Raw genomic sequence first — 22,320 nt, 5'->3', positions numbered from 1 at the left:
CAGGAGGGAGGTATAACTATCAAATAAAGTAACTACCAATAAACAGGGGATATATCATGAACCAAATTCAACGCAAAGAAAGAAGGATCACTTGATAAATGAATATGAATCGCCCAGTATTAATTTCCACACTCCGTATTGCAAGCAAAGACACAATAACAAGCTGGCAAAGTTTAAATTAGTATCTCAATTTCCCCACCAAACCAAATGTATAAGCAGTTTCCGCTTCGCTCTTCATCTGAATCATATAAACCTTAAAGCTTCCTCCCACGACACCACCTTCCTTAGCAACCCCCTGGAATTCTTCCCATACAGAGACAGCTATTCCTGTTCGAGCAACACGCTCAAAACAGCTCTCACCCAAGCAAGCATCAACTAGCACTTGGCCATGGGCTTTGCCATGAATAAGAATTCGTTTCTGTAACTGGCGTGTAATGGGTGTATCCACAGGGGCTTCATTCTCGGTCGCCGAAGCGGAATTCTGAACACTATTTGACGACGTTCCAGGTCGTGAAGAGGACGGGGACACAGGGAGGATAGTCAACCTCGCAGCACCCATATCACGCCATTTGGATGCAGATTCTCGACAATAAAGCCTTATCTTTGCACTCTTCAAGCCAATTCCACCCATACCGGATTTAGATACCTCCTGGCTTTTTCCATTAGAATTAAAAACAGACCCAGACCGAGTAGACATAGAATGCATGCTTCCGCCTCGGCTACCAGTGCGTGATGTCAGAGTGGACTTGGCAATGCTGAACATCTTGCTGCCTGCACCAAATCTCTTAATTGCAGAAAAGGCACTGGCCATGGTCCCCACACTACTGTCAGTGACTCCGGCGACGGAAGCTGGGGGTGCGCTCGAGGCACGGTAGCTGTTTTTGGACAAGCCGCCATACCAGCCAAACCAGCTGCTTCCCTTGGTGGACCGTGTAGAGTTATACCGCGCGAGAGACGTCGGCTGATTGGAATAAGGCCCACGCGCATTTTGTAGAGCGACATAAGTTGGGTTGTTAATACGCGAATGATTGATAAAGCCATAGAGTGTATCACATTCATCAGGGCTTCTTGAGCGAAACATAATGTTACTACCAGCATACACTAGTTTCGAGTTAGAGGTTGGGGGTGACCGAATGCTGATATCTAATGCCGTTCCTCTCCGAATTGGTACAAGAGGTGTCAGTTCAAGGGCTATGAGTGGCCTGCCTAGCGGAGAACTCTTATCCGACGTGCAAGAATCTGCGCTCGGCTCCAGGGTTTGTTGACCATGGGCAGGGCTAATTTCGTAAGCTTCTATGAGACCGGGAGTAACAACGACGTTGCATTCTTCGGCATGCAACGCCTTCCAAGAGCCACTATCATCCCAGAAATAAATCGATGCAATTGCTTTTGATGCCTTTGAGGGTTGGGAGGGTACAGTTTTATAGGGGGCTTGTGATGCAGAGTTGGATGGGGCTAATGTTTCCTCGGGAATATTTAGGGAAGATGGTGGTATTTGCATGTTAGTTCGACTCACTGGCGATGCCTGCCTTGAAACATCTTTATCTTCTAATTCCTCGTCGGAAGTATCTGAGGACGAATAAATAGAATGATGTTCCACAGTTGACGTCTCAGACACGGTAGACTCAGTGGCTGTGGATGGTTCATATTCATGCTTCAATGGAGACGATGTTCTTCTATGGCGAGCCCAAGGAGAAAACGTGGGTGTGGCATTTGAGGGCGAGGATGGATCTGATCTCGAAGGACTAGGAGACCTATGCGGTGGAGGCACAGGAACATCTTCTGTGAAAATCAGTTGATCGTTGGACTCGCTTCGTATAAAGGGCTGTTGAGTTTCCTGTTTGCGCTGCTTTTGTAGCTTGGTCTTAGGTGAAGGTGATACAGGCTCCGCAATAGGGGAGTTGGATGACGGTGAAGTAAGTTTTGGTGCCCCCTTCCTGAGTTTGGGTATTGAGGGAAGCTCCAACGATGGCACAGGTGACAGTGAGCGTCTGCTTAAAGGCCTTGTAACCTCCGCGATAGGCTTTTTGCCACTCTTTTCAGAATATTTGAATGTCTTTATATCCGTGAACTCCGGAGAAACTGATCTGGCCAATTCTGGTTCTCTAGGGTGGGATTTCGGCTCCGTTGTGCCAGATGCTGCTGCCTCCCTTTCAGGAGTTTGAATATCTTCCAAAGAGGGGATAGGAGACAGAGGCTCATATTTTGATCGCCTTTTTGCTTTTGACCTTTTTAGGGTAGTTGGTGATGTACCTCCCGCCATTTCCATAGCTTCGTTTAAGGTCCGTGGTGTGCGAGGACCTACATCTTGAGTTTGAATTGTGGCGGAATCAATAGCAACTTTCGAGGGTTCAAAAGAAACTGGATCACGAGACATTGTGCAATCGATACCACATGCCGTGCCTTCATCTATGCTCACTGGCCCGTTCTCACCAACAGGAACACCAATATCAGTGGGGCTAGGGACAATGCAACCAGCCGATAGCACAGATTCTGAACGTTTGATATCAATGGAAACTGCTGGTTTTTTCTGTTTAGCACGGTTCACAAAGCTCAATGACCTGTTGATTTTTGGGGGAACAGGGCTTAATCCAAGAATTTGCACCCATTCGGAACCAATATGTTCATCTTCTGTTCTCAAAGTCAAGAGTTCGTGCCAGTTACCGCCTTCTTCAGGCACCCCTCGTACCATGATGACAATCTCCCCTTTGCCATCCCCATTTCTTGCAGAAAGCCGGCCATGATCAATAGGAGGAAATAAAAGCCACCGTCCTGCATTATCGACTTCACATACAAAGAGGTCACCGCCAGGTCCGCTGTTTGTTGCATTGTCTCGAAATAGTAGCTCAGCACGGCAGTCTATTTGTTGGCCCGTCGAGTGAAGGAATGAAAGGTCAAAAAAGTCTCGAGCCCGGACCCTTCTGCTCTGGTTGACATTGATATTCGTCAAAATAGTTAAGGTGTGGATATCACGGGCCCGAGTCACATCAACGCTGTTTGCAGCTTCATCTTCAAGTCTTGCCCGCTCTTCGTTTGCTCTTCGTCGCGCATCGGTAACAAGCGATTGGTATTTTTTCTCTATTTCCACAGCCTTTGGAGAAGGCTGCAAATAGTTGAGGCCTTTGAAAGTTTTCGCAAGATATTTCATTCTTACTAGGGGCCGTTTGAGTAAAAAGGCCACATCCACCCTTTCACCATCACCATCAACTACATCTCCATTTTCATCCTGTGACATACCTGCATAAAGGCTCTGAACATCTGAATTTGGGCCTTTACTAGAATCATCCGGGTCAGGCGGAGCGAGGTTCACGACAACATCTTGAAATCCAAGCCGCCAAGCCGCCAGATAATCTGCGTATACTTTGTGCACTCCTTGAGCCCAGGTTAGAAGGGCATCAGGGTCTTTCAATGGGGCTCGCTTATGAGAAGACTTCAGCTTTTCAAGAGATATTCCCATGTTGACAATTGGCCTTGTAAAGTTATCCTCATCAGCCTTGGCACTTGGACGAAAAAGACCAGCAGCAACAGCGGAATCAGTCTTCGAAAGCACCGATGTCAATAATACCGGAATAACACCGCCAACTAATGTCCGGAGTTCCCGCATATACTTGATCTCATCAGACGCAAATTCTCGCATGATATCTCCCACAGTAGCGGTGGCAAGACGGCTTCGGTTTGTGCGGATGCTTCTTGCAGATCGGATGCTTCGGTTACTGCCAGTTGGGAGAGATAAAACTGACATTAAATCTGAATGGGTAGTAAGCCTGCGTTTCAAAGTATTGCGCGAAGGCCCTGGCAAAGAGTACGGGTCAAATTGATCTCTAGCCTCGGACTCTGATACATCATCTTGTTCCAATGCACCCGTCGTTGATTTCTGGCGTTTCATTGGACTTCTTTCAGACTCTACCGTAGAAGCTAATGTGTCAACTGAGGCGATTGTGGACAGTATGTGCACCCCTGTCCCAGGAAATGGCCTCCTAAGAGTAAGAGGCGGGGGCCGTTCTGCCAGAGAAACCTCAGATCCGTCTGAAGAAACCGGTCGGTCTAAGCAAGACGCCTGAATAGCTTCCTCAACTGATTCACATAGCATTGACATTTTGCGGTCTTCTGTACATTTCGGATGTTTACCCATGCTCGATATTTTCGGAGAAGACTTTGAAACTGGTATGTTGGAGTCATTTTCGCGCTCTGAAAATGAACCCTTCGGGAAGTTGTTATCAACTTTACCAGAATCTTCTTGAAACTTGTTTGAGGTTCTTGATCGACGTTTGGGGGCTGCATGATACTCTTCTACTGCGGATTGGGATCCCATGCTATCGGAATTTTGTCCAGTGGTTAAACCACTTCTTCGGTCGTTGGATGACTTCAGGGGGGAAGGGGTTTCCATAGGAGGCTCATCGTCGACAAAAGGATCACTGGTTTTCGAAAGCCAAGCTTCTACTTTTGACCCATGAGACTGTTGGCCAGGAGGTAATACAAGTTTAGGGTTTTTTTTCTTCTGTTCTCCAAGTGTCGGGTCGATAGACCATCGATTTTGTAGTTTTGTAGTGCGAGTAGGAGTCTTGGACTCTGGGGTGGCCATGCGGTTTTCCTTTCCCGAAAAGCTGGCCCCGTCGCTGGATTCATGAGCTCTGGACGCATCGCTCTTGTAAGGAAAATCATTTACAACATATTTCGCCCTTACTTCTCTTCTCGCAGACGTACTATAACGCTTTTCCTTGCTGTTTGGAGAAGGGGTACCACGCCCAGAAGCGTCCGAGCGTCGTGCGGCCTGGGGTGATTTGGAATTCTTCAGTGGCCCAGGGTAGACCTTCATACCATCATTAGTCTGAACAACTGTATATCTCTTTGGCTCTCGAGTAGATGTTTCCTTCTTTTCTTCGGATTGCTTTCTCTTTTGATCTTGTTTCTTCGGCGACTCACGGTATTTTCGAGACGTTGACTTGGTGGGGGAGGGCGACTCCGGAGGGGTTCTGTCTTTTCTCCAGTGCGCATCGCTCACTACTCGCTTCTTTGGCCGTGCCCTACCCTCGGCTTTTGGTTTCTTTTCTCCTTCTGAGTTCTGTTCTCCTGCCTTTCTGGAGTCATCTTTGCCCCGGTGCTGTTTCTTTTTGTCGCTCTCTTTACTGCCTTTGTCAATATCATCGTCGCTCGCTCCGACATCCTGAGCAATGACGACTCCACCGCCTTGTTGCTGCCATTTCCGTACCTTTTCTCTGACTGTGTTGTTGTCGTACGGGCCTAAAGGCTCGCCTAGGTCAAGGCGCTTCGGCTTAGGTGAGGGGCTGCTTGCACTTCCTCGGTTGGAAGGCCGATGCGCGACGCCGGGCGAGGGCATTTAGCAAACTATGAGTCGATGTATTGCGATGTTAGCCCCAGAGGCTGTCTCTTTGGCAAGACCGATGAAGGAGGTTCCTGGGTCTTGTGGATTTGTTTACATACCATCAACCAGGTCAACACAGCAAAGTGTACATGCTTTGAGGACAATATGCGATGGTAATTAGTATCAGGACATGAAATGGATGCTCAACACAGCTGAAAGGAAGTAATTCATGGACTCTTTGCTGATAACCCAGCTTTCTAATGTGTGAGGTGTGGTGTTGTGACCAGTGGATGCGACAGTCTAGACAAACAACAACTTAAGCTTTGGTTTGCTTAACTTAACCCACCAACCCACTGTGGCCCACAGCTAACTAATTCAATAGCACCGAGTAGCTACGAATATGTAAGATCATTTAATAATATCAGAATACCCAAGGAGGAATTTCGTTTTACCATGTAGGTGCACTGCGAGTACTCCGTACTGGCGAGGCCAAAGGAACAGATGGCCAAGTTCCCCCTACGTAGAAATATGTACCACCCTACAGAATCAACATGCCAAGGAACCCAGTAGAATCTGGTAAGTATTGTTGACGGTAGACATATATTTACTTGTACTATCCATATTGAAGCACAGAGTAATAGAATGAAAGACAACACCACAGATCTTAGTCTCGAGCCTCCCCACATTATGTAAATGCAAATGCAGTAACCCCATTATTATTTTAACTGTCCCCATATATGACCAAGCCTTGAAGCATCGTAGACAGACAAGCTCAATTCATTTTACGGAGTTTCGTAGACTGTTTCACTTCCTTGATCGCATTTGACATGGTAGAAACACTACTCATGATGAAATCTAGATTTCTTTTGTTAGCACCCGGACAATGAACTCCAGAACAGCTCACACTCACAGCTTGGGATAACAATCCAAATGAAGTTCATGAAAAAGTAGTAGCACCAGAAGTAATAAGCTTCTGGGCGACAGAAATTCAGCCCATGGAAATAATGCTCAAAAAGGCTAGTGGAGTAGTACAGAATATCACCATAAACCTGGCCGACGGACACAATTAGCTGCAAAGGATGGCGAAGTGGTGAGTCCATTGTAATCATATAAGCCACAATAAAACATAGAGGTCCCCACAGGGCCTATATATGTATTAGCCAAGGTAGAATCAAAGGGTTCCTAAGCCCCCTGGCGCCTCCACAAATACAATGACTTACAGCAGTGATTGTTTCCATACAAAGCACAAAGGGATCGGAGGTCAAGTATCTAGAATCCGACAGAGAATACTCCTTCCATAGTTGGCCGAACAAGTCCTGCGCCGGTGCCATGCGAGTATGATTGACAACGAAGTATCCTTCAAAAAACAAATGGATCGCACCACCTAGGGAAAGCTGTTAGGAGACCAGCCAACTACCTACCAATATCCAGGTAAGAGCCATACTTAGGACAAACCATGATACCGCAATCTTTTCTACCTTCGGTAAGGTTGGGCGAACGACCGACACAACTTTCAGGGCCACAAGCAGGATCAATCCCCAGGCTATGCCAAACCCCCCAATCAACACCGGCACAGACCACTCATTTGCAAGGTACCCGGCAAGCTGAAGCTCTATGGGGTAGTACGGGTGGGATATCGTTGAATTGGTCATCTTGGCGACCTACTGGCTGCCTGTTCTCAGGCGCTGCGGTCGATCAATGGAAGGAATTGCCTTGGGGGAAGTAGAGTAAGCCCTGTTACATTCAAAAACAAGACAAGAAGCAAGTGCACGGTACCTTGACTATGGGGGGGTTATTGAGCAAGTCTGGGGAAGAATGGTTCTGGGGAAGATTTCGGGGCGCGTCGCGGCCTTAAAGCTGTTAGTTCAGGAACAGAATTTCGAGCCAAGCACGTGAACATGAGCATTGTGGCTCGTACGAAGGCTGCGTGGCCGCAAAGTGCATATAGCTAGTGGCAATATTGCTGTGAAAGAAAGATCGCCACTGTAGGCTGACGATACAGCCACGCAGCCAGTGCGCATACAGCCTTGATAACAAAGGAGGCCGTGGAACCCGTTGGCTTCCCTTCACAACATCCACAACACAAAACATGCGGTTGATTCGACCTGATCTGTCACAAACTCTGCGCGGTTTAGACGTGGGTACTCTGTACAGAGCACTCCGTACTCCTTTAACTCTTTTGCAAACCGCTCGCGTGAATTACTACCCATACCCAAAGCGGCGTTGCGCCATTTTGAATCTTCTGCTCTCTCCAAGGCTGGCTTTACGCGACGATTGATTTGTGTGTCCGCGCGATATAACTATATAACCAACTAATTTCTCTTGGCACACGGAGTACCGACTACTGAACTCCAAAATGAAGCTCTATCCTCCTCCGGGAACTGAGATCAAAGCCATCGGGTTCTCCGAGTTTTGCGAGGTCAACAACCACACTTTTAAACGAAAAAGGGGAACAACTGAATGGACCGCCGTTGACACTATGAATGCACCAGAAGAATGTGACTGTAATCTTCAGCTTCTACTTATTCGCCACGATTAAGCTCCGGGTGAGCCTTTGCATTGGGCACTCTTTGTGGCTCGCGAAAATCAACCCGGCCAGGTTTACGAAGTCACTGGGGATGCTGAACATATGACTTATAATTCTCCTCCCGACCTAGTCCAGATTTTAGATTCCGAATCACTCAAAGACATCTACTTTATTGCCTCAGTTACAGAGAAACAGGCCGCTATTGTGAAACAAATCGCCGACCAAGAGCCTCCACCACGCGCTGCAAGCCGCAAGGAGGTGAAAGAGAACTGTCAAGGCTGGGTCCTTCGTGTTCTGTCCCGACTTGTAGAAAAGGGCTTTGTAGATAGAGCGAAACTTGAAATGGCTAATCAATGGAGCAGCCAATCCAAAAATAATAATGACCTCACACTGAAATTGATAGGGGGTACGGAGTAGTTATTTGAGAACATAATTTTTTATCTTGGGCCTGGACCCTGGAGCATACGTATCTAAAAACAATTCTTTAATAAACTTATTTAACACTCTTACAGCCTGGGAAATTATCCCCAATGTACAGGTAGGCCCACTGCTTCCTAATTTCTTACTGGCTTCCGGCACATATAATTGATTCTTTTGACATAATATGGGGTACGGGGCTTCATGCTCATGTATACTCACTTCAACAAGCATGTTTGAACCCGAGGAGTTAAGTAGATCGTGATTAATAGCGTCAGCCTATAGCTTTCTTTTATGCAGTTATTACTTCCATCACTTTTGTTCAAACTATTTATGTCTGCTCATAGGCTTCTGCCATCGGTAGGACTCCATTCTTATTGGCTTATTTTATCTATCCCACGTCTAACACCACCCATATATCGTGGGCCTCGTTGAACTAGTAGTTATGGATGAAGGTATATTGGTACATACTTAAAGTCATCTCATTTATCTTCCTTTTAAAACATGGGTAGTTGAGTACTCCTTGAATATTTCTTTTCTACACGAGAGTTTGTAGTCTTCATAGTTTTGAGTTAACTAGTTAGTTAGGTAACTAAACTAGCTCACATCTTCCAACTGTGAGTTCAGCCAAGGCAACTGAGACCCAGATCACGTAACTAACAACTAACTTACTCCAGACTGCGGCTGCTAAGAACACCTTCTTGACGGCTGGCTGGATGCGATGGTACTTGATGGAGTGCCTTGCCTTTGCTCTTACTGTCCTTGATTATGGCGTCAGATAGAGGAGGCTCTGTCAGCCTCAATCGAGGCCTAAATTCTGCGCCCGGAATTGCCGCTCTTTTCCTCATACACTTCGACATTAAAGCTGGGTACGGCAGTCGCCATACGCGTCCTCATGCGTTGCTAACCATCGTCTCCGAATCAGATACACTGTGGAGTGGCACCGAAACCTGCCGCATGGTACGCCTTGATAATTTTGTATAATGACTAGCCCTCCGCTAATCACCGTCACCAGTCACTTTACAAGACACCGTTGAGTTCAAATCGCTCCCGTCTGGCTCACATAACGTGAATGAGGATCTCGTGTACGTGTTGAAATTGAGACAATGGCTTCTACCATACCTTCTAACCGCAGCCACTTCAACTATGCAGATACTTCATCCAAGATGATCATGCTGGTCTGAGCGCTTTTATCAACAAGCCTGCCGGAGAGAGCGAAAGGAATGCCCTTATGTTAGCTGTTGGTGTTTTGGTTCCATTAAGCCATGGAAGACTGGGCAAGGCCTGGAGACATGCTGCAAGTTTGAAGGAGCTGGCTCAGTAAGAATATTTTTTTGATAGGGTTCTGCTTGAGTTAACACCTTCGTTAGAATGCTTGCGGACGATTACAAAAACATCGAACCCCTAGAACAGTATTGGGACTTATTCCAATTACCAAAATGCGATAATGAGTCCCCTCCCGAATCCCCTATAGCCTCTATCCCGAACCTGAAGCCAAATCATGCTCAATATCCGGACGATCCGCAGCGAAGCCGTACACTCAGCGATGCCGCGGCATTATTAACCTCAAAGCAGGTTTTGGCACCCTTCCATCCCGCATTATCTCTTCCCGATTTCAAGAACTCATTTGGGCCATTGATGTTTCCATTATACCGGGCGGCTTTGTTAAGAAAGCGTATTCTCTTCCTTGGGGATTCTCCTGTCGAGACCTCTTGCGATTTCGGTAAACTATCATGCCTGCCTGAGCCTAAATTTATCACAGCTAATGACCTCGAAGTATATGATCTAGCCCTACTTTCATCCCTCCCTCAAACGATATTACCATTCCTTCCATCAACTGGCCATCCACCCCTCTGGCCCCGATCGCTTTTCAATGTCGGTGTTCACGATCTGCCGTATTTATCGACATTAACGCGAGATTCAACTGACAAAGGAGACGGGTGCTTTATAGCATGCACAAGCGACCGGGTTCTAGGCGTAAAACCTGAGCTCTACGATGTTCTTGTCGACCTGCCTCCTTCCTATTCTAAGGATGCTCCAGAAAAGATGTACCCAAAGCTGAGCCTCACACCCTCGCTCTCACTTCCATCAAAGCCTTCAAAAGCTCTTCAAGTAAAGGCCACTCAACGAGATGTCCGACGATTTTGGGCTCTCAGGGAAGGACTGAAGGATTTGCCATGTACTCACGCGGCTGCTGAACAAGATGAGGAGTCCGATGCCGCATCTACATTTTCATCCAATTCACTTGTCGAGCCTCTTTCCTGGCCTGTGTTGGCCTATACATCTTTTATTTGGTGGGCCTCTGCAGGTGAAAAAGGAGTTGGCCAGTCTGAGGAGGAGAAGGAGCAAGATCTCAGATTACTATTACCAGATGATGACAGCATATATTCCCCGTGTGGCCGTCGGGGCAGTATTTCTTACCCGGAGCGAGATACCCGGACTCAAGAGATCGCAATGATAACGTATTTCCGTCGTCTCACGACCCAAATATTTGCGGTTCTTTTTGACGTCGTAAGCCGCCAGGATGAGGAAGAAGGCGAACTTACGAATGATGCATTGCCTAACCCCCTAGCGGAATCTGACGATGGTGAGTATGAGGATGAATTGGAGCACTCCGCACCCGCAACGAATGATGGGGACATTCAACCACTGCTAAACCCCGATACAAGCCCAGCTATTAGAACAGGAGTCAATTATGATGAAAACAAACCCATCATAGCGACTACAGCTGATATGGTGCAAATGGGCCTTGATCCGTGGAGTGAATCGGATAGAATGTTTGTTGAAGAGCTGATTCACGTGTGGTGGGGCCGTCAGGGGCAAGTTCAAGGGGCAAGAATTCAATGTTGTGGAGTGCGAATTCTTTAGCTTTACGTATACGCGGCCCTTGTTTCGATAGCCCCGTTACTGGTGAACCCCCGTGGGGCGGAGGGTAGCATTATCTCCATCACTTAGGCACGCGTCGATTTGCGTGTTGCATGTATATATCTTCCCCAAAGGCTACGAAACGAATAGACTAGCATAGTTACTGGGTAATTGTTTCGATTCTCAAACTACTCCACATTCTCCATATCCCTCAAACAAGTACGCAAAAGAAACATGTATAAATCAGGAGGTAACGTATGCGATTCCGCTAATGCAAAGCTGAGGGAAGCTATGTTGGGGCTAAATGATATAAGAGAAAAGATTGTAAATTACGTGACACACGCAAAGAGTACGGAGTAGTACAAGGAAAAGTTGGTGGAAATCAACCGGGGGTTCAAAACAACGAGCAAAAGGAGGGAATATAGTGAAAGATATTGCAGTATTGCCCCTCAACTCCAAGCTCCAGAGAAAATGCAGGTCATAAATATGCGCGCATACAAAACAGTAGAGCAACCTGTGCACAAATATGGCGATGATCATCTAAAACTTTTTCTCACGCTCGTAATTGGGGCACTGATATCCCTTCTTACACCAGTTCCCATTCTCGCTGATCTTATCCCGAGGCCATCTGGCTGTGGGATTCGCCGGGAGCCCCTCATTGGCGTGACGAATGCATTGGAATTGGATTTAGTATTTGCATCATTGGCGCTTGCAGATCTTTTCAGGGCACACTGAGTACGATCGCGACGCGCGCGAATCTGTGCAAGAGCTTCTTCGCGGTTGATCGGAGTGGGCGGGATGGGGCAGAATGCGGAATCGCCACAGACTTGCGTCTCTATCCGCAAAGGAATGGTGGTGGTGTTGATGGAAGTTGTGGCTGCCGTAAAAACCTTATGGGAAGAGTCAGAGGAAATATTGTGATCGAATTCTATCTGGGCGCGCCGGTCGGCCGGCGCGCTGTCTGGGTACGAATATTGAGACGAGGAGTGGAATTGACTGGTTTTGAAAAGTGGTTGTGTTTCACAGGAAAGATGAGGCAATTCGAGCATGTGCCTTGTCCCCATTTCCTCGACAGATGCTACTAGCTCTGTAGAACGGCGAGACCTTTGGAGCGGAGAAGGTATCTCTTCGTTTTCCAGGTCAGGGTCACCCATGACAATGATTTTCTTGGGGGATGAAATTGTGCGGAAAGTTCCAGTGTCGGGACAAAACGCTACCGAAGGTTCATCTGATTGCTCGCCGGCTTCCTCGCCACTATTTTGCGATGGCGTTCTTGGGGTAGAGGTATCCTCGGTGTCTACTTCTAGGGATAGCTTTTCTCGAACTTCCGGAGCAGACGGCGGCTCCTCAGCAATCAGTTCTGGTTTCTGGCAGAGCTCATCCCAAGAGATATCATGTATATACCGACCTCCTCGAGTTTCTGCCAGCCTGCATGAGCAGCGCTTGAACTGACACTCCATTTTCAAAAAGTGTATCATTTCTTCGGCCTCGCGCCGCATTCGTCTCTCACGTTGGAGGTCTTCATTAAGATTTTCAATAACATCAATGTGCTCTTTTTCATGAACCTTTTCAACGGCAACCGCAGTAGGTGGCGACAGGCTTTCTGGAACCCCAACCCTGCCACTCAGGCGGTCCCGACTATTCAAACTTCTTTTACGGCTTGGAGATCGGGGATCGATAGAGTCTGGCTGCCCTCGCTTTAAACCTCTCGTTTCGGGTGAAACATCCTGAACGTCTCCCTCTAAGTCAGAGGTTTGATGGTGAACATCAATATCATCTTCTACCTGTGGTTTGTGAGCTTCAGAACTGTGTTTCGCCTCTGACGACCGAAGTTTCCCTTTCACAGTTTCCAGTTCTTCAGTTAGGCCAGCCAATGCATAAGCACGTTCAAACGCTTCCTGCTCTGCCTTTTCTCTGGCTTCCCTTTCATTCTTTATATCTTCTTTAAGAGATTTGATCTCCCCCCTAGAGAATTTAAGCTCTTCCTGGGCCTTGACCAATGTCGAGCCAGCACGAAAGGCCTCTTTTCTTGCCTTCCTAACCTCTTTTTCAAATATGCCGCGTTCATGTGCTTGCCTCTCCTTTATCGTATGAAGCTCCTCAACTAATGATTCTAGCCGTTCGCTCACCCGCCGTTCTCGCGCGTTGGCTTCTGAGAGTTGGACGAGGCTTGTTCGTAAAGCCGACTCAGCTTCTTCGCGGCCTAATATCGCTCGTTGTAGAGCAGCAGTAGTTGTAGAAATGTGGGAAGTTGGCCGTTCAGGAGTTGTAGCATTTGATAATCGATTGAGAAACGCAACCTTGGCCTGAACGTCCGACGCTCCGCGGCCCGACTTAGTTGGCGAATGTGTCACATCCAGCGACTTTGTAGGCGAAGTATTCACCCTTTGCTGGTTGAGGCGATCGGGGGATATGGGAAATAGTGGCGAGCCGGTGGGCTGAGGCATCTTCACTGGAGTGCTTGGTTCCGCCATCTGGCTCTCAATAGTGTGAAAAAACTATGGGAATGAAGTTGGAAATCCACAATGTGACATCAACGGCAATTTGGGCTAGGCAGGATAAGAAATGCGACTGCTAAACCCTTGTTCCCAACGCTGTCGCTCACAAGCTGTTGACACAAACTCGACCAAACTGGCGCGTTGGTTGTCCATAGCAACACACCACGTGACTCGCTCGAAGAGCACTAGCTCAACACCCGCGGCGCAATGTGGCGTTTAACCACCATCAGCTCTCAAAGAACATTTGCAGATCATCCGCAAGCCCAGTTGCTTCATGTATACACATCTTGAGAGCTACGATATAGTTTTCAGTTGGAAATCAAAAAGTACGACTCTGTGCATAGTAACAGTCAGCGCAAATGGCCCCTCTTTGACTTTCCGAGTCAGAATTGATAATGATAACTAGTACAGTACATAGTTTCTATTCTATACGGAGTATAGTAAATTGAATCTTTTGCTTTCTTCTTGTATACGAAGTATATGGTACATTTGACGTCGAGCTCGAGATCCAGCTGTGGTTTGAGAAATGCATGAAATTGTCACCATCCAGCTGGGACAACGGAGCAATTATACAGCAACCCATTTCTGGAATGTCCAGGTCCGGCACTGCATTCCAAGATTCAACAAACCAAGCTAATTTTTCACAGGAGTCCTATTTTACATATTCTGACCAAGAAACGTCCCCAGTTGATCATGATATTAGTTTTCGGCCTGGATTAGGGGCGGATGGTTCGGAGACATTCACGCCACGAACAATAATCTATGACCTCAAAGGCGGGTTTGGTTCCCTCCGACAATACAATTCTCTTTACGAGCCGGATGACGGCCATGGATTACCCAGAAGTTTATGGTAGGTTCTTGGCAACACCCCCCTCTGTTTCGTTTCAGATTTTTGCGGTTCAAACATTCTCGGGCTAGGGACGGCAATGAAGCTACCCACAAGCAACCCGCGATTCCTCAAAACGAGTATCAAAAATGCCTAGAGCTCGGTCTGCCGCCCCCCAAGCTCACGGCTGAAACTGTAAGGTATTGGTCTGATTTTAACCGATTGTTTTATCATCCGAAATCTATTGTCCAGTTAAACGAATACGACATCAATTCTCAATTGCTGCCGTTTGAAGATTGGTCACTCGGCGAAGGTCTTTTTAGCAACCTTGATCGAGAATATGACCTCCTTGATCGCGACTTCAGGCCATTTGCGGAAGAATGTGATCAACTGCGAGGGATTCAAGTGTTTACTGGAACAGATGATGCCTGGGGCGGCTTTGCAGCTAGGTACATCGACAGACTTAGTGATGAATTTGGCAAGAAAAATATCTGGGTATGGGCCTTGGATAATGGGACTAGAGTGGACAAGGTATGGTGCATCAGGTTTCAGATAAATATTGTGATAAAGTGATTAATGCTGCGCAGGCCCAACAACTCCTTAGGGCAAAGAATTCTGCCAGATCGATCAGCAACATGGCTAACCAAGTAACTGCATACGTTCCCATTTTGACACCACCTTTCAAGACACCCAGATATGTAAATTTTGCCTGTCAATCAGAATGGTACTTTTCAGCGGTGACTTCAATGGCTGTTGAAAGTGTTACTTTACCAACACGCCTGCGTTGGTATGATGGGCTTGAGTCGTGGTTGTTCGAAAACGCAAGTCCACAACGCATATTCGCGCTCGGTGCCACTATACAAATAGAAGGAACAGAGCCGGGATTCGCCAATCAATCGACCCGAAACAACTGCATAAGCCTAAAAGATAATGATGCCGACGATGCAGAGCAAAGCGAACTTTCTCTTGATTTGAATTTCTCGTCAATTGGGCCAGCAGATCGACATAATGGTGATGAGCATGTTTTCCACCAAGTCCGGGTCGTGCGCAATTCTCAAGAAGACAAAGGGCAACCGCACCAACGGCAAGTTGGCCAAAATTTGACTGTTCAGCGATTGATGCAACATCATGGGCATGCTCCCAGCATCTTCAGGTCAGTCAACTCTCCCCCATCGATATTTTGGTATCTCTCGTATATATGTTTCTTAAAATTCAAGCTGCTGAGCCGTGTTGTGTAGCAACTTTAAATCCTCCCTAGAATTCCCAATCCTTGATTCCTTTCCTTCCGATTTAATTCGAAATCAATCTCGAACAGGATCGACACTAAGCGTCGAAGTCGCATTATCCGCAACAAGCACCATTGGCAAACAGATTGATGCCCTTCGAGAAACTATTGGGAAACGCACTAAGGTTGAAGAGCGTGAAGATCTTCTCAACGGCCTTAGCGAGTTGTCAGAGATGTATCAGGCTCACTGGGAAGACGATTCCGATTATGGGGACGATTAACTCTTTGGCCTCCGTCTGCTAGTACGGAGTACTCCGTAGTGATAATAATAATATGCGCAGTGTGGGCAAGCAGACAAAGCTGCACATTCCTCTGACAGCAAGAATGGCATGGGTTCTATTATTTGCTCTACTAGTTTCCTACCATGGCAGCTTCGACACTCTTGGCCGCTGAGCGTTTCCCTTGACTGTATCTGTTTGTACGGAGTACTCCGTACACGCGGGTAAGTCAAGCGGTAATATTTCGCATCCACTCTAAGCGGGTCTTCTTGGCCTTGCCGTTTCCATCGCATGGAGCAACGTCACTCCAGGCCGTCGGAGTCGACGGTTACCATGGTTGTGCCGAACGAGGCGAATCACAACTTGCTCTTCTCCACTGAGGGTGGCCTGAACTCCGTATGCATGCAGATAACCATAGGGTGTAGTGCTGTTATTCCATTGTTGTATATGTATGTATACGTATGTATACGTATGTACTCTGTGCTCCGTACTACAGTCATATCATCCGTAGGTGCAGATTCTCTTAACACGGCATCCCATAGCCGTTCGTTTCGCATTCTTTCTGGCTCTCCACAACCGTTTTCGCCCAGACTGCTTTCGGCTGTGAGGAATGGTGTTCTAGAGCTTGGCAGGAAAGCTTCGTTCCGCGTGCCGTGTGTCTCACTATCACAGGCAAAATCCGTCGCCGTCGGTGGCGGGCGCCCAGAAGTACTGGGGGTCTGGAAGGATTATTGATCCAGTGGGCATGTGCCCCTCACTCGGCCTGTTGGTCCACGCAATACAGAGAGCAGCTAAGCGAAGCCTGCAGTCTGCGCGTCCCCAACGGCTCCTGGCGGAGGGACAAGTCAAGACCACGGGGGGCACGAGCCCAGAAAAGGTGAACAACCAAGCAGAAATGACAGGGGCCGATTCTGATAAACAAACTTCGGCAGCTGCCGGCTCAAGCCACCTCCACATTCGCTGCTCACGATCCGGCCAGAGTCACCAGACAACACGTCGATCCAGATGTGCTGTCGCTCGACCGCCCAATGCCAGAGCTCCGCGTCTCAGTGCGGCCTTGATTGATGCACAGTGATGATGTGCGCGCTGTGCGTCGGCGCGCAGGCCTGTCCTCCGTCCGTATCTGCAGGCTAGCGACAACTGGTTTTTTGCGCTCAGCCCATCCCCGAGGCCCTGCCCGCGTCGCTCGTTTAGTCATGGTCCCTGTCGGAACCCCTCGCCCGCTCCACCCCCTCTCTCGTTCCCTGGCCGTCCTGCGACGCCCCTTTGTAATTTCCTCTGGCGATCCACAAGGGTCATGGTGCCTGATGACATAAGCGCCGCTGACTAACTGGCGCGAGGGTCGCGTCTTCCTCCACCCGCAACCTCTTCCATCGCGTTCGTCTCCACCGCCCGACGGCCGATCGTGCGTCTGGCCTTTTGCCTAGGGTGGGATTGCGGGCGTAACACTGCCTATCGGGAGTTTATCGGCCGCGTTGTATTTTTGGCAATCCTATCACCGCCAATAATAGAACACTTTGATCGGATTTGCGAGGCTCCTTCAGGGCTGCACTTTTTTCGGTTTTTTACGTCCACCGCGACCAAACACCACAATAATGATGTACTCCGTACTACTCCGTACGGAGTACTCTTACTTGGTCGGTGGAACCACGGTCAGGATCGAAACATACCCCGTTCTCTGTGGGAAAAAAAACTGACCCCTTTACGGTGATGGTTACACGGGATCCAAACACCGCATTACTATCCATCATTCTGAGCAAAGCGGCGTTCCTGTCCTTTTGCCCGGAACTTGGAATCTATGAGTTGCCAGTCACCCCATTATTCATGTTTCGTACGCCCCTGAAGGTGCTGGGCCCCGACTCTGAGGAAGAACCCAGACGAACCCTGCCCCACTATCACAAACCGCCCCGCCGCATCGGTGTGTGTACTCTATTATACCCTGCTATGGTAACTACCCTCTTTACGTTTAGGTTTCCAGACAAGGATTCCGTGGATGCCAGCCTCAAGGCATGGATTCAATAGCTCATGAAAAGGGATAATTCTTTCCCGGTTCATAGCTGTCTTTTGTGAGTATTCTTTGACTTGAGAAACTGCTAGCACCGGAGAAGACGTCTATATGATCTCAAGGCCAGCTTTCTAAACAATCCGCTCCCGATGTGGGTCAAGTTTTGTTCACTTGATGTGCTGGGCTTGCATGTCTGCACCTTGAGTGGCACCAGCGAAGCTGGGAACGGTTGCCAAGATGCCTGGACATCACAACTGTTGTTGTTTTAGCGTGGTGGATTTACATCCAAACCTGCACATATACTCCGTACGGAGTACATTGAAACCTTCGCCTGTGCGTGGGGCGTATGTACGGTGTATGTATTGCTCGTATCGTATTTGGTCGGCTAAATACATACGGCTCTGGCATGATTCATGACCTTTCGGGCTAAAGTGACCTTAGAAACAAAACGACGGATTCCTTGGTTAGTCCTTCAGGCTACTATGTGGAACTTTTCTCGGCTGTTCCTTGTTTCCCGTTGTTTTTGGGCTGAACACTACTACCACGCCCAGGGATTGCATATCGTGGGTACAAAACCCGCATCTCTCCCGCACCCGTCTCTCTGATCCTGTTCAACTGGAAAGCCTCTGAACAATTGCTGAGAGGGACGCTGTTTTAGTCCCTCGTTCCCTTCGTTTCGTTTTGTTATTATTCTAGTCTCCTTAATCACACCCTCACTCGTTACTCTAATATCTTAATTCAAGCAAGAGGCTATGCAGACCTCTCTTGTTTGGCTGGCTCTTGCCAGCTCTACTTTGGGAGCTGCGGTTGGAGGACCTAAAGATGAGAAACGCACTATTCCCCAATTAGGCGGCTTCCCCGGCTTCCCGGCTCAACTGCCTCAAGCCCCGAATCAGCCGCCTGTCAAGATTCCTCAGACACCCCAAAAACCAAACTGGTTCCCTCAAAAGCCCAACTGGCCCCCTCAAAAGCCTTGCATCGACTGCCCTCAGATTCCCTGCATCGACTGCGAGATCCCGAAGCCTAAGCCTCCTGTCATCAAGCCTCCGGTGCCCGATTGCCCTGACTGCGAGGGCCCGAAGCCCCCAAAGCCGCCTGTCATCAAGCCTCCGGTGCCCGATTGCCCTGACTGCGAGGGCCCGAAGCCCCCCAAGCCGCCAGTGGTGATTCCCAAGCCCCCCAAGCCGACCACCCCCGACGAAGATTGTGAGACGGACCTTCCAGAGCCAAGCTGCACAGATTGTCCCCCAATCAAGACGCCTATTTGGCCTAAACCCTCTGGACCTAAGCCAACTGGATCTAAACCGCCATTTCCAACTCCCCCGGGAACCAAGCCCCCTCAGCAGACGACCACTGACGAAGATTGTGAGACGGACCTTCCAGAGCCAAGCTGCACAGATTGTCCCCCAACCAAGACGCCTATTTGGCCTAAACCCTCTGGACCTAAGCCAACTGGATCTAAACCTCCAGTTCCCACTCCCTCGGGAACTAAGCCCCCTCAGCAGACTACGACGGACCTTCCAAAACCGAGCTGTTCTAACTGCCCTCCAGTACCAAGCTGCCCTCCATGCCCTCCTGGAACCAGTTGTCCCCCATGTCCTCCAGCGCCTAGCTGCCCCGGCTGCCCTCCAGTGCCAAGCTGCCCTCCCTGCCCTCCTGGAGCCAGTTGCCCTCCATGTCCTCCAGCAACGACTTGCTCGAGCTGCTCTCCGACTCCCTCTATGACAAATCCAACTGGGCCCAAGCCGACTGGTCCTACTCCCACTTGGCCTAAACCCTCTAACTCCACAACTCCTGCTCCAAAGCCCTCAACTGAGTGCATCACGAAGACGATCACTTCCGTCTATACTACCACGAGTTGTCCAGGTAAGGACTGAGGTGTATTTTGCATTTGGGCTAAATACTGACAATGTTAACTAGTTACCACTGAGACGAAGACGAAGGGAACGGTAATCTACACGACTGTCAAGACCCAGACCGTCACTCTTCCTTGCACCGAAACAACCGTTGTCGTCATTACGTCCACTCATCCGCCTGTGCCACCAACGCCAACCCCTCAACCATCTAAGCCAGTCCCTGAGCACCCCAAACCTTCGCACCCGTCTCCTGAGCACCCCAAGCCTTCGAACCCAGCTCCCGAGCACCCCAAGCCTTCGAACCCAGCTCCCGAGCACCCCAAGCCTTCGAACCCAGCTCCCGAGCACCCCAAGCCTTCGAACCCGTCTCCTGAGCACCCCAAGCCTTCGAACCCGTCTCCTGAGCACCCCAAGCCATCGAACCCAGCTCCCGAGCACCCCAAGCCTTCGAACCCAGCTCCCGAGCACCCCAAGCCTTCGAACCCGTCTCCTGAGCACCCCAAGCCTTCGAACCCAGCTCCTGAGCACCCCAAGCCTTCGAACCCAGCTCCTGAGCACCCCAAGCCTTCGAACCCGGCTCCTGGACACCCTCAACCATCCAACCCAGCTCCCCAGCAACCTCAGCCATCCATGCCAGTTCCCCAACAGCCTCAGCCACCCAAGCCAACTCCTGAGCAACCCAAGCCTTCGCACCCGGCTCCTGGACACCCTCAACCATCCAACCCAGCTCCACAGCAACCTCAGCCATCCATGCCAGTTCCCCAACAGCCTCAGCCATCTGTGCCGGCTCCCCAACAGCCTCAGCCATCTGTGCCGGCTCCCCAACAGCCTCAGCCATCTGTGCCGGCTCCCCAACAGCCTCAGCCATCTGTGCCGGGTCCTCAGCAGCCTCAGCCTTCGAAACCAGCTCCTGTTAACCCTCCACCATCTAACCCTCCGGCAACTCCTCCACAATCAGGTGTGAACCCTCAGCAGCCAACCCGGCCAGGTACACCCACAGGATCGTCACCACCGATCTTCACTGGTGCTGCCACTCGTGTTGAAGGTGGAATATCTGCTCTCCTTGCCATGGCTGTCATTGCCGTACTGGCATAAGGTGACTTCATTTACATAGACTTGTTATTTGTTTTGTTAGGCTACGAAATGGTCGTGATTCTTGTGGATGAGGGCTTCTGTATAAAAGACATGCACGGCTTTCCACATATATCTTAAATATACTCTCGATTTCCTATTTTAATTCTAATTTTTTCCTTTTTTTTTTTTCGGTTGGTATTTTGACTCTCGGACATTATTTGAGAATATTTAACGAGATTCTATGCAGCCTATTCATATCAAAAACACCAGCCTTACCATCACAATCCCCATCGACCTTGCAAATTTTCCCTATGTATCCGATGTTTGGATCCGGCTTCCAGCTCCAGACCACCATTGCTCCATGTATGTAGTTATATGACTTCTAAATTGTAAATAATGTCATTTGATCATACAGTTGCACGTATAAAGTAAACTTATAAACGTACCTGATCAACTTGCTACCATCTCCTCCGTATTCAGTGAAGACTGAATCCGTATTGCTAAAATTTCTAAAATTTTATCCAGGGCTAAACGGCACATCCAAGGAAGAAAGTCTTGCAAGGTGTCTGTATAACTAAAATACGGAGTAACTACGGTATATAATTACAAAAAAAGTAAAAGCTGTGTGCCAAAAATTGGGCAGCTGTGCAACCAGGCGAGTGTCTCGACTCGACTGCTTAGCCAATGTCGTCAATGACTGTCATCGAATGAGTTTTTTATTGTTACTCTACTTTCTGGCGTTTTTAGAACTATCAGACATTTTGAATACGACAAATTGGCGCCACAGTCTTCCTACAGAGTAAATACATCGCACAATCCGCACGACGTTGGGCGATTTCACTACAAAAGACACTGTTATGCCGCCTAATCATTGCTAGGCCATTCTAACAGCTTTCTTGAAAATTGATCACAGTGGAACAAAAGACTGAGTAGTGGGGAGTCCTGTGTCCTCCTGTTCTTGTATTCCGCTATTCTCCTGGACTTACTCCGTCCTGCCGATCCCAAACTTGATATTAACTAGTGAGAATAGAAATTGGATTCCAGCTTGCCATATGTCAGTATGGAGTAGCTTTTTAATTAGTTACATACTCTGTACATATTGTCAGCAAGCCAGCCCTTCTGCCTGCCTCTTCCGACAGTTTTGGCCACGTGCCTCCACCAGATTAGGCAGAGTAGCTACTGCACGTGATTGAGTGCCTTACTACGGAGTACGGAGTACTCCATCTCCTTACCGTTTAACTAACTACAACAGTGCAAACAAGTCCAGGAGAGGAAATGTTTGCAGTGGCCAGTCCCTGTGATGCCAAAGTGTCCTCAATTAAAACCGTGAAGCTTCTAGACGCCCCAAGCTTCGACATTCTCGTGTTCCAGAGGGAATGACTGTTTTAAATGACTTTCCTGAACTAATAGACGTGTCCTCTTTTAC

General features: G+C 48.6%; 7 protein-coding genes across 7 annotated transcripts; 4 read left to right on the top strand and 3 right to left on the bottom strand.

The window, feature by feature from the left end:
* Window positions 1-178: 178 nt before the first annotated feature.
* On the bottom strand, window positions 179-5,338 carry LOZ57_005468 (uncharacterized protein; the record flags this gene model as incomplete). Its single annotated transcript, XM_049254499.1, has 1 exon — window positions 179-5,338. One exon carries the CDS (start codon window positions 5,336-5,338, stop codon window positions 179-181), a length of 5,160 nt encoding a protein of 1,719 aa, XP_049106478.1.
* A 757-nt stretch (window positions 5,339-6,095) lies between these two features.
* On the bottom strand, window positions 6,096-6,975 carry LOZ57_005467 (uncharacterized protein; the record flags this gene model as incomplete). The annotated part of the gene is made up of 4 exons (XM_049254498.1): window positions 6,096-6,178; window positions 6,234-6,468; window positions 6,544-6,707; window positions 6,768-6,975. 4 exons carry the CDS (start codon window positions 6,973-6,975, stop codon window positions 6,096-6,098), a joined length of 690 nt encoding a protein of 229 aa, XP_049106477.1.
* Window positions 6,976-7,679: 704 nt separating this feature from the next.
* LOZ57_005466 (uncharacterized protein) lies at window positions 7,680-8,439 on the top strand (the record flags this gene model as incomplete). The annotated part of the gene is made up of 3 exons (XM_049254497.1): window positions 7,680-7,821; window positions 7,864-8,256; window positions 8,363-8,439. The coding sequence occupies 3 exons, from the start codon at window positions 7,680-7,682 to the stop codon at window positions 8,437-8,439; spliced, it is 612 nt and encodes a 203-aa protein (XP_049106476.1).
* Window positions 8,440-9,035: 596 nt separating this feature from the next.
* On the top strand, window positions 9,036-11,135 carry LOZ57_005465 (uncharacterized protein; the record flags this gene model as incomplete). Its single annotated transcript, XM_049254496.1, has 5 exons — window positions 9,036-9,136; window positions 9,193-9,227; window positions 9,283-9,352; window positions 9,420-9,587; window positions 9,638-11,135. The coding sequence occupies 5 exons, from the start codon at window positions 9,036-9,038 to the stop codon at window positions 11,133-11,135; spliced, it is 1,872 nt and encodes a 623-aa protein (XP_049106475.1).
* A 533-nt stretch (window positions 11,136-11,668) lies between these two features.
* On the bottom strand, window positions 11,669-13,579 carry LOZ57_005464 (uncharacterized protein; the record flags this gene model as incomplete). The annotated part of the gene is made up of 1 exon (XM_049254495.1): window positions 11,669-13,579. The coding sequence occupies one exon, from the start codon at window positions 13,577-13,579 to the stop codon at window positions 11,669-11,671; it is 1,911 nt and encodes a 636-aa protein (XP_049106474.1).
* Window positions 13,580-14,220: 641 nt separating this feature from the next.
* Window positions 14,221-15,962, top strand: DML1 (mtDNA inheritance, partitioning of the mitochondrial organelle; the record flags this gene model as incomplete). Its single annotated transcript, XM_049254494.1, has 4 exons — window positions 14,221-14,480; window positions 14,549-14,987; window positions 15,044-15,609; window positions 15,695-15,962. The coding sequence occupies 4 exons, from the start codon at window positions 14,221-14,223 to the stop codon at window positions 15,960-15,962; spliced, it is 1,533 nt and encodes a 510-aa protein (XP_049106473.1).
* Window positions 15,963-18,716: 2,754 nt separating this feature from the next.
* On the top strand, window positions 18,717-20,915 carry LOZ57_005462 (uncharacterized protein; the record flags this gene model as incomplete). Its single annotated transcript, XM_049254493.1, has 2 exons — window positions 18,717-19,830; window positions 19,885-20,915. The coding sequence occupies 2 exons, from the start codon at window positions 18,717-18,719 to the stop codon at window positions 20,913-20,915; spliced, it is 2,145 nt and encodes a 714-aa protein (XP_049106472.1).
* Between the last annotated feature and the right edge of the window lie 1,405 nt (window positions 20,916-22,320).

Source organism: Ophidiomyces ophidiicola, assembly GCF_022830035.1.
Source record: "Ophidiomyces ophidiicola strain CBS 122913 chromosome Unknown scaffold_28, whole genome shotgun sequence".
Lineage (NCBI taxonomy): Eukaryota > Fungi > Ascomycota > Eurotiomycetes > Onygenales > Onygenaceae > Ophidiomyces > Ophidiomyces ophidiicola.
Note: the sequence above shows the minus strand (reverse complement) of the source record. Positions and strands in the feature narration are given on the sequence as shown.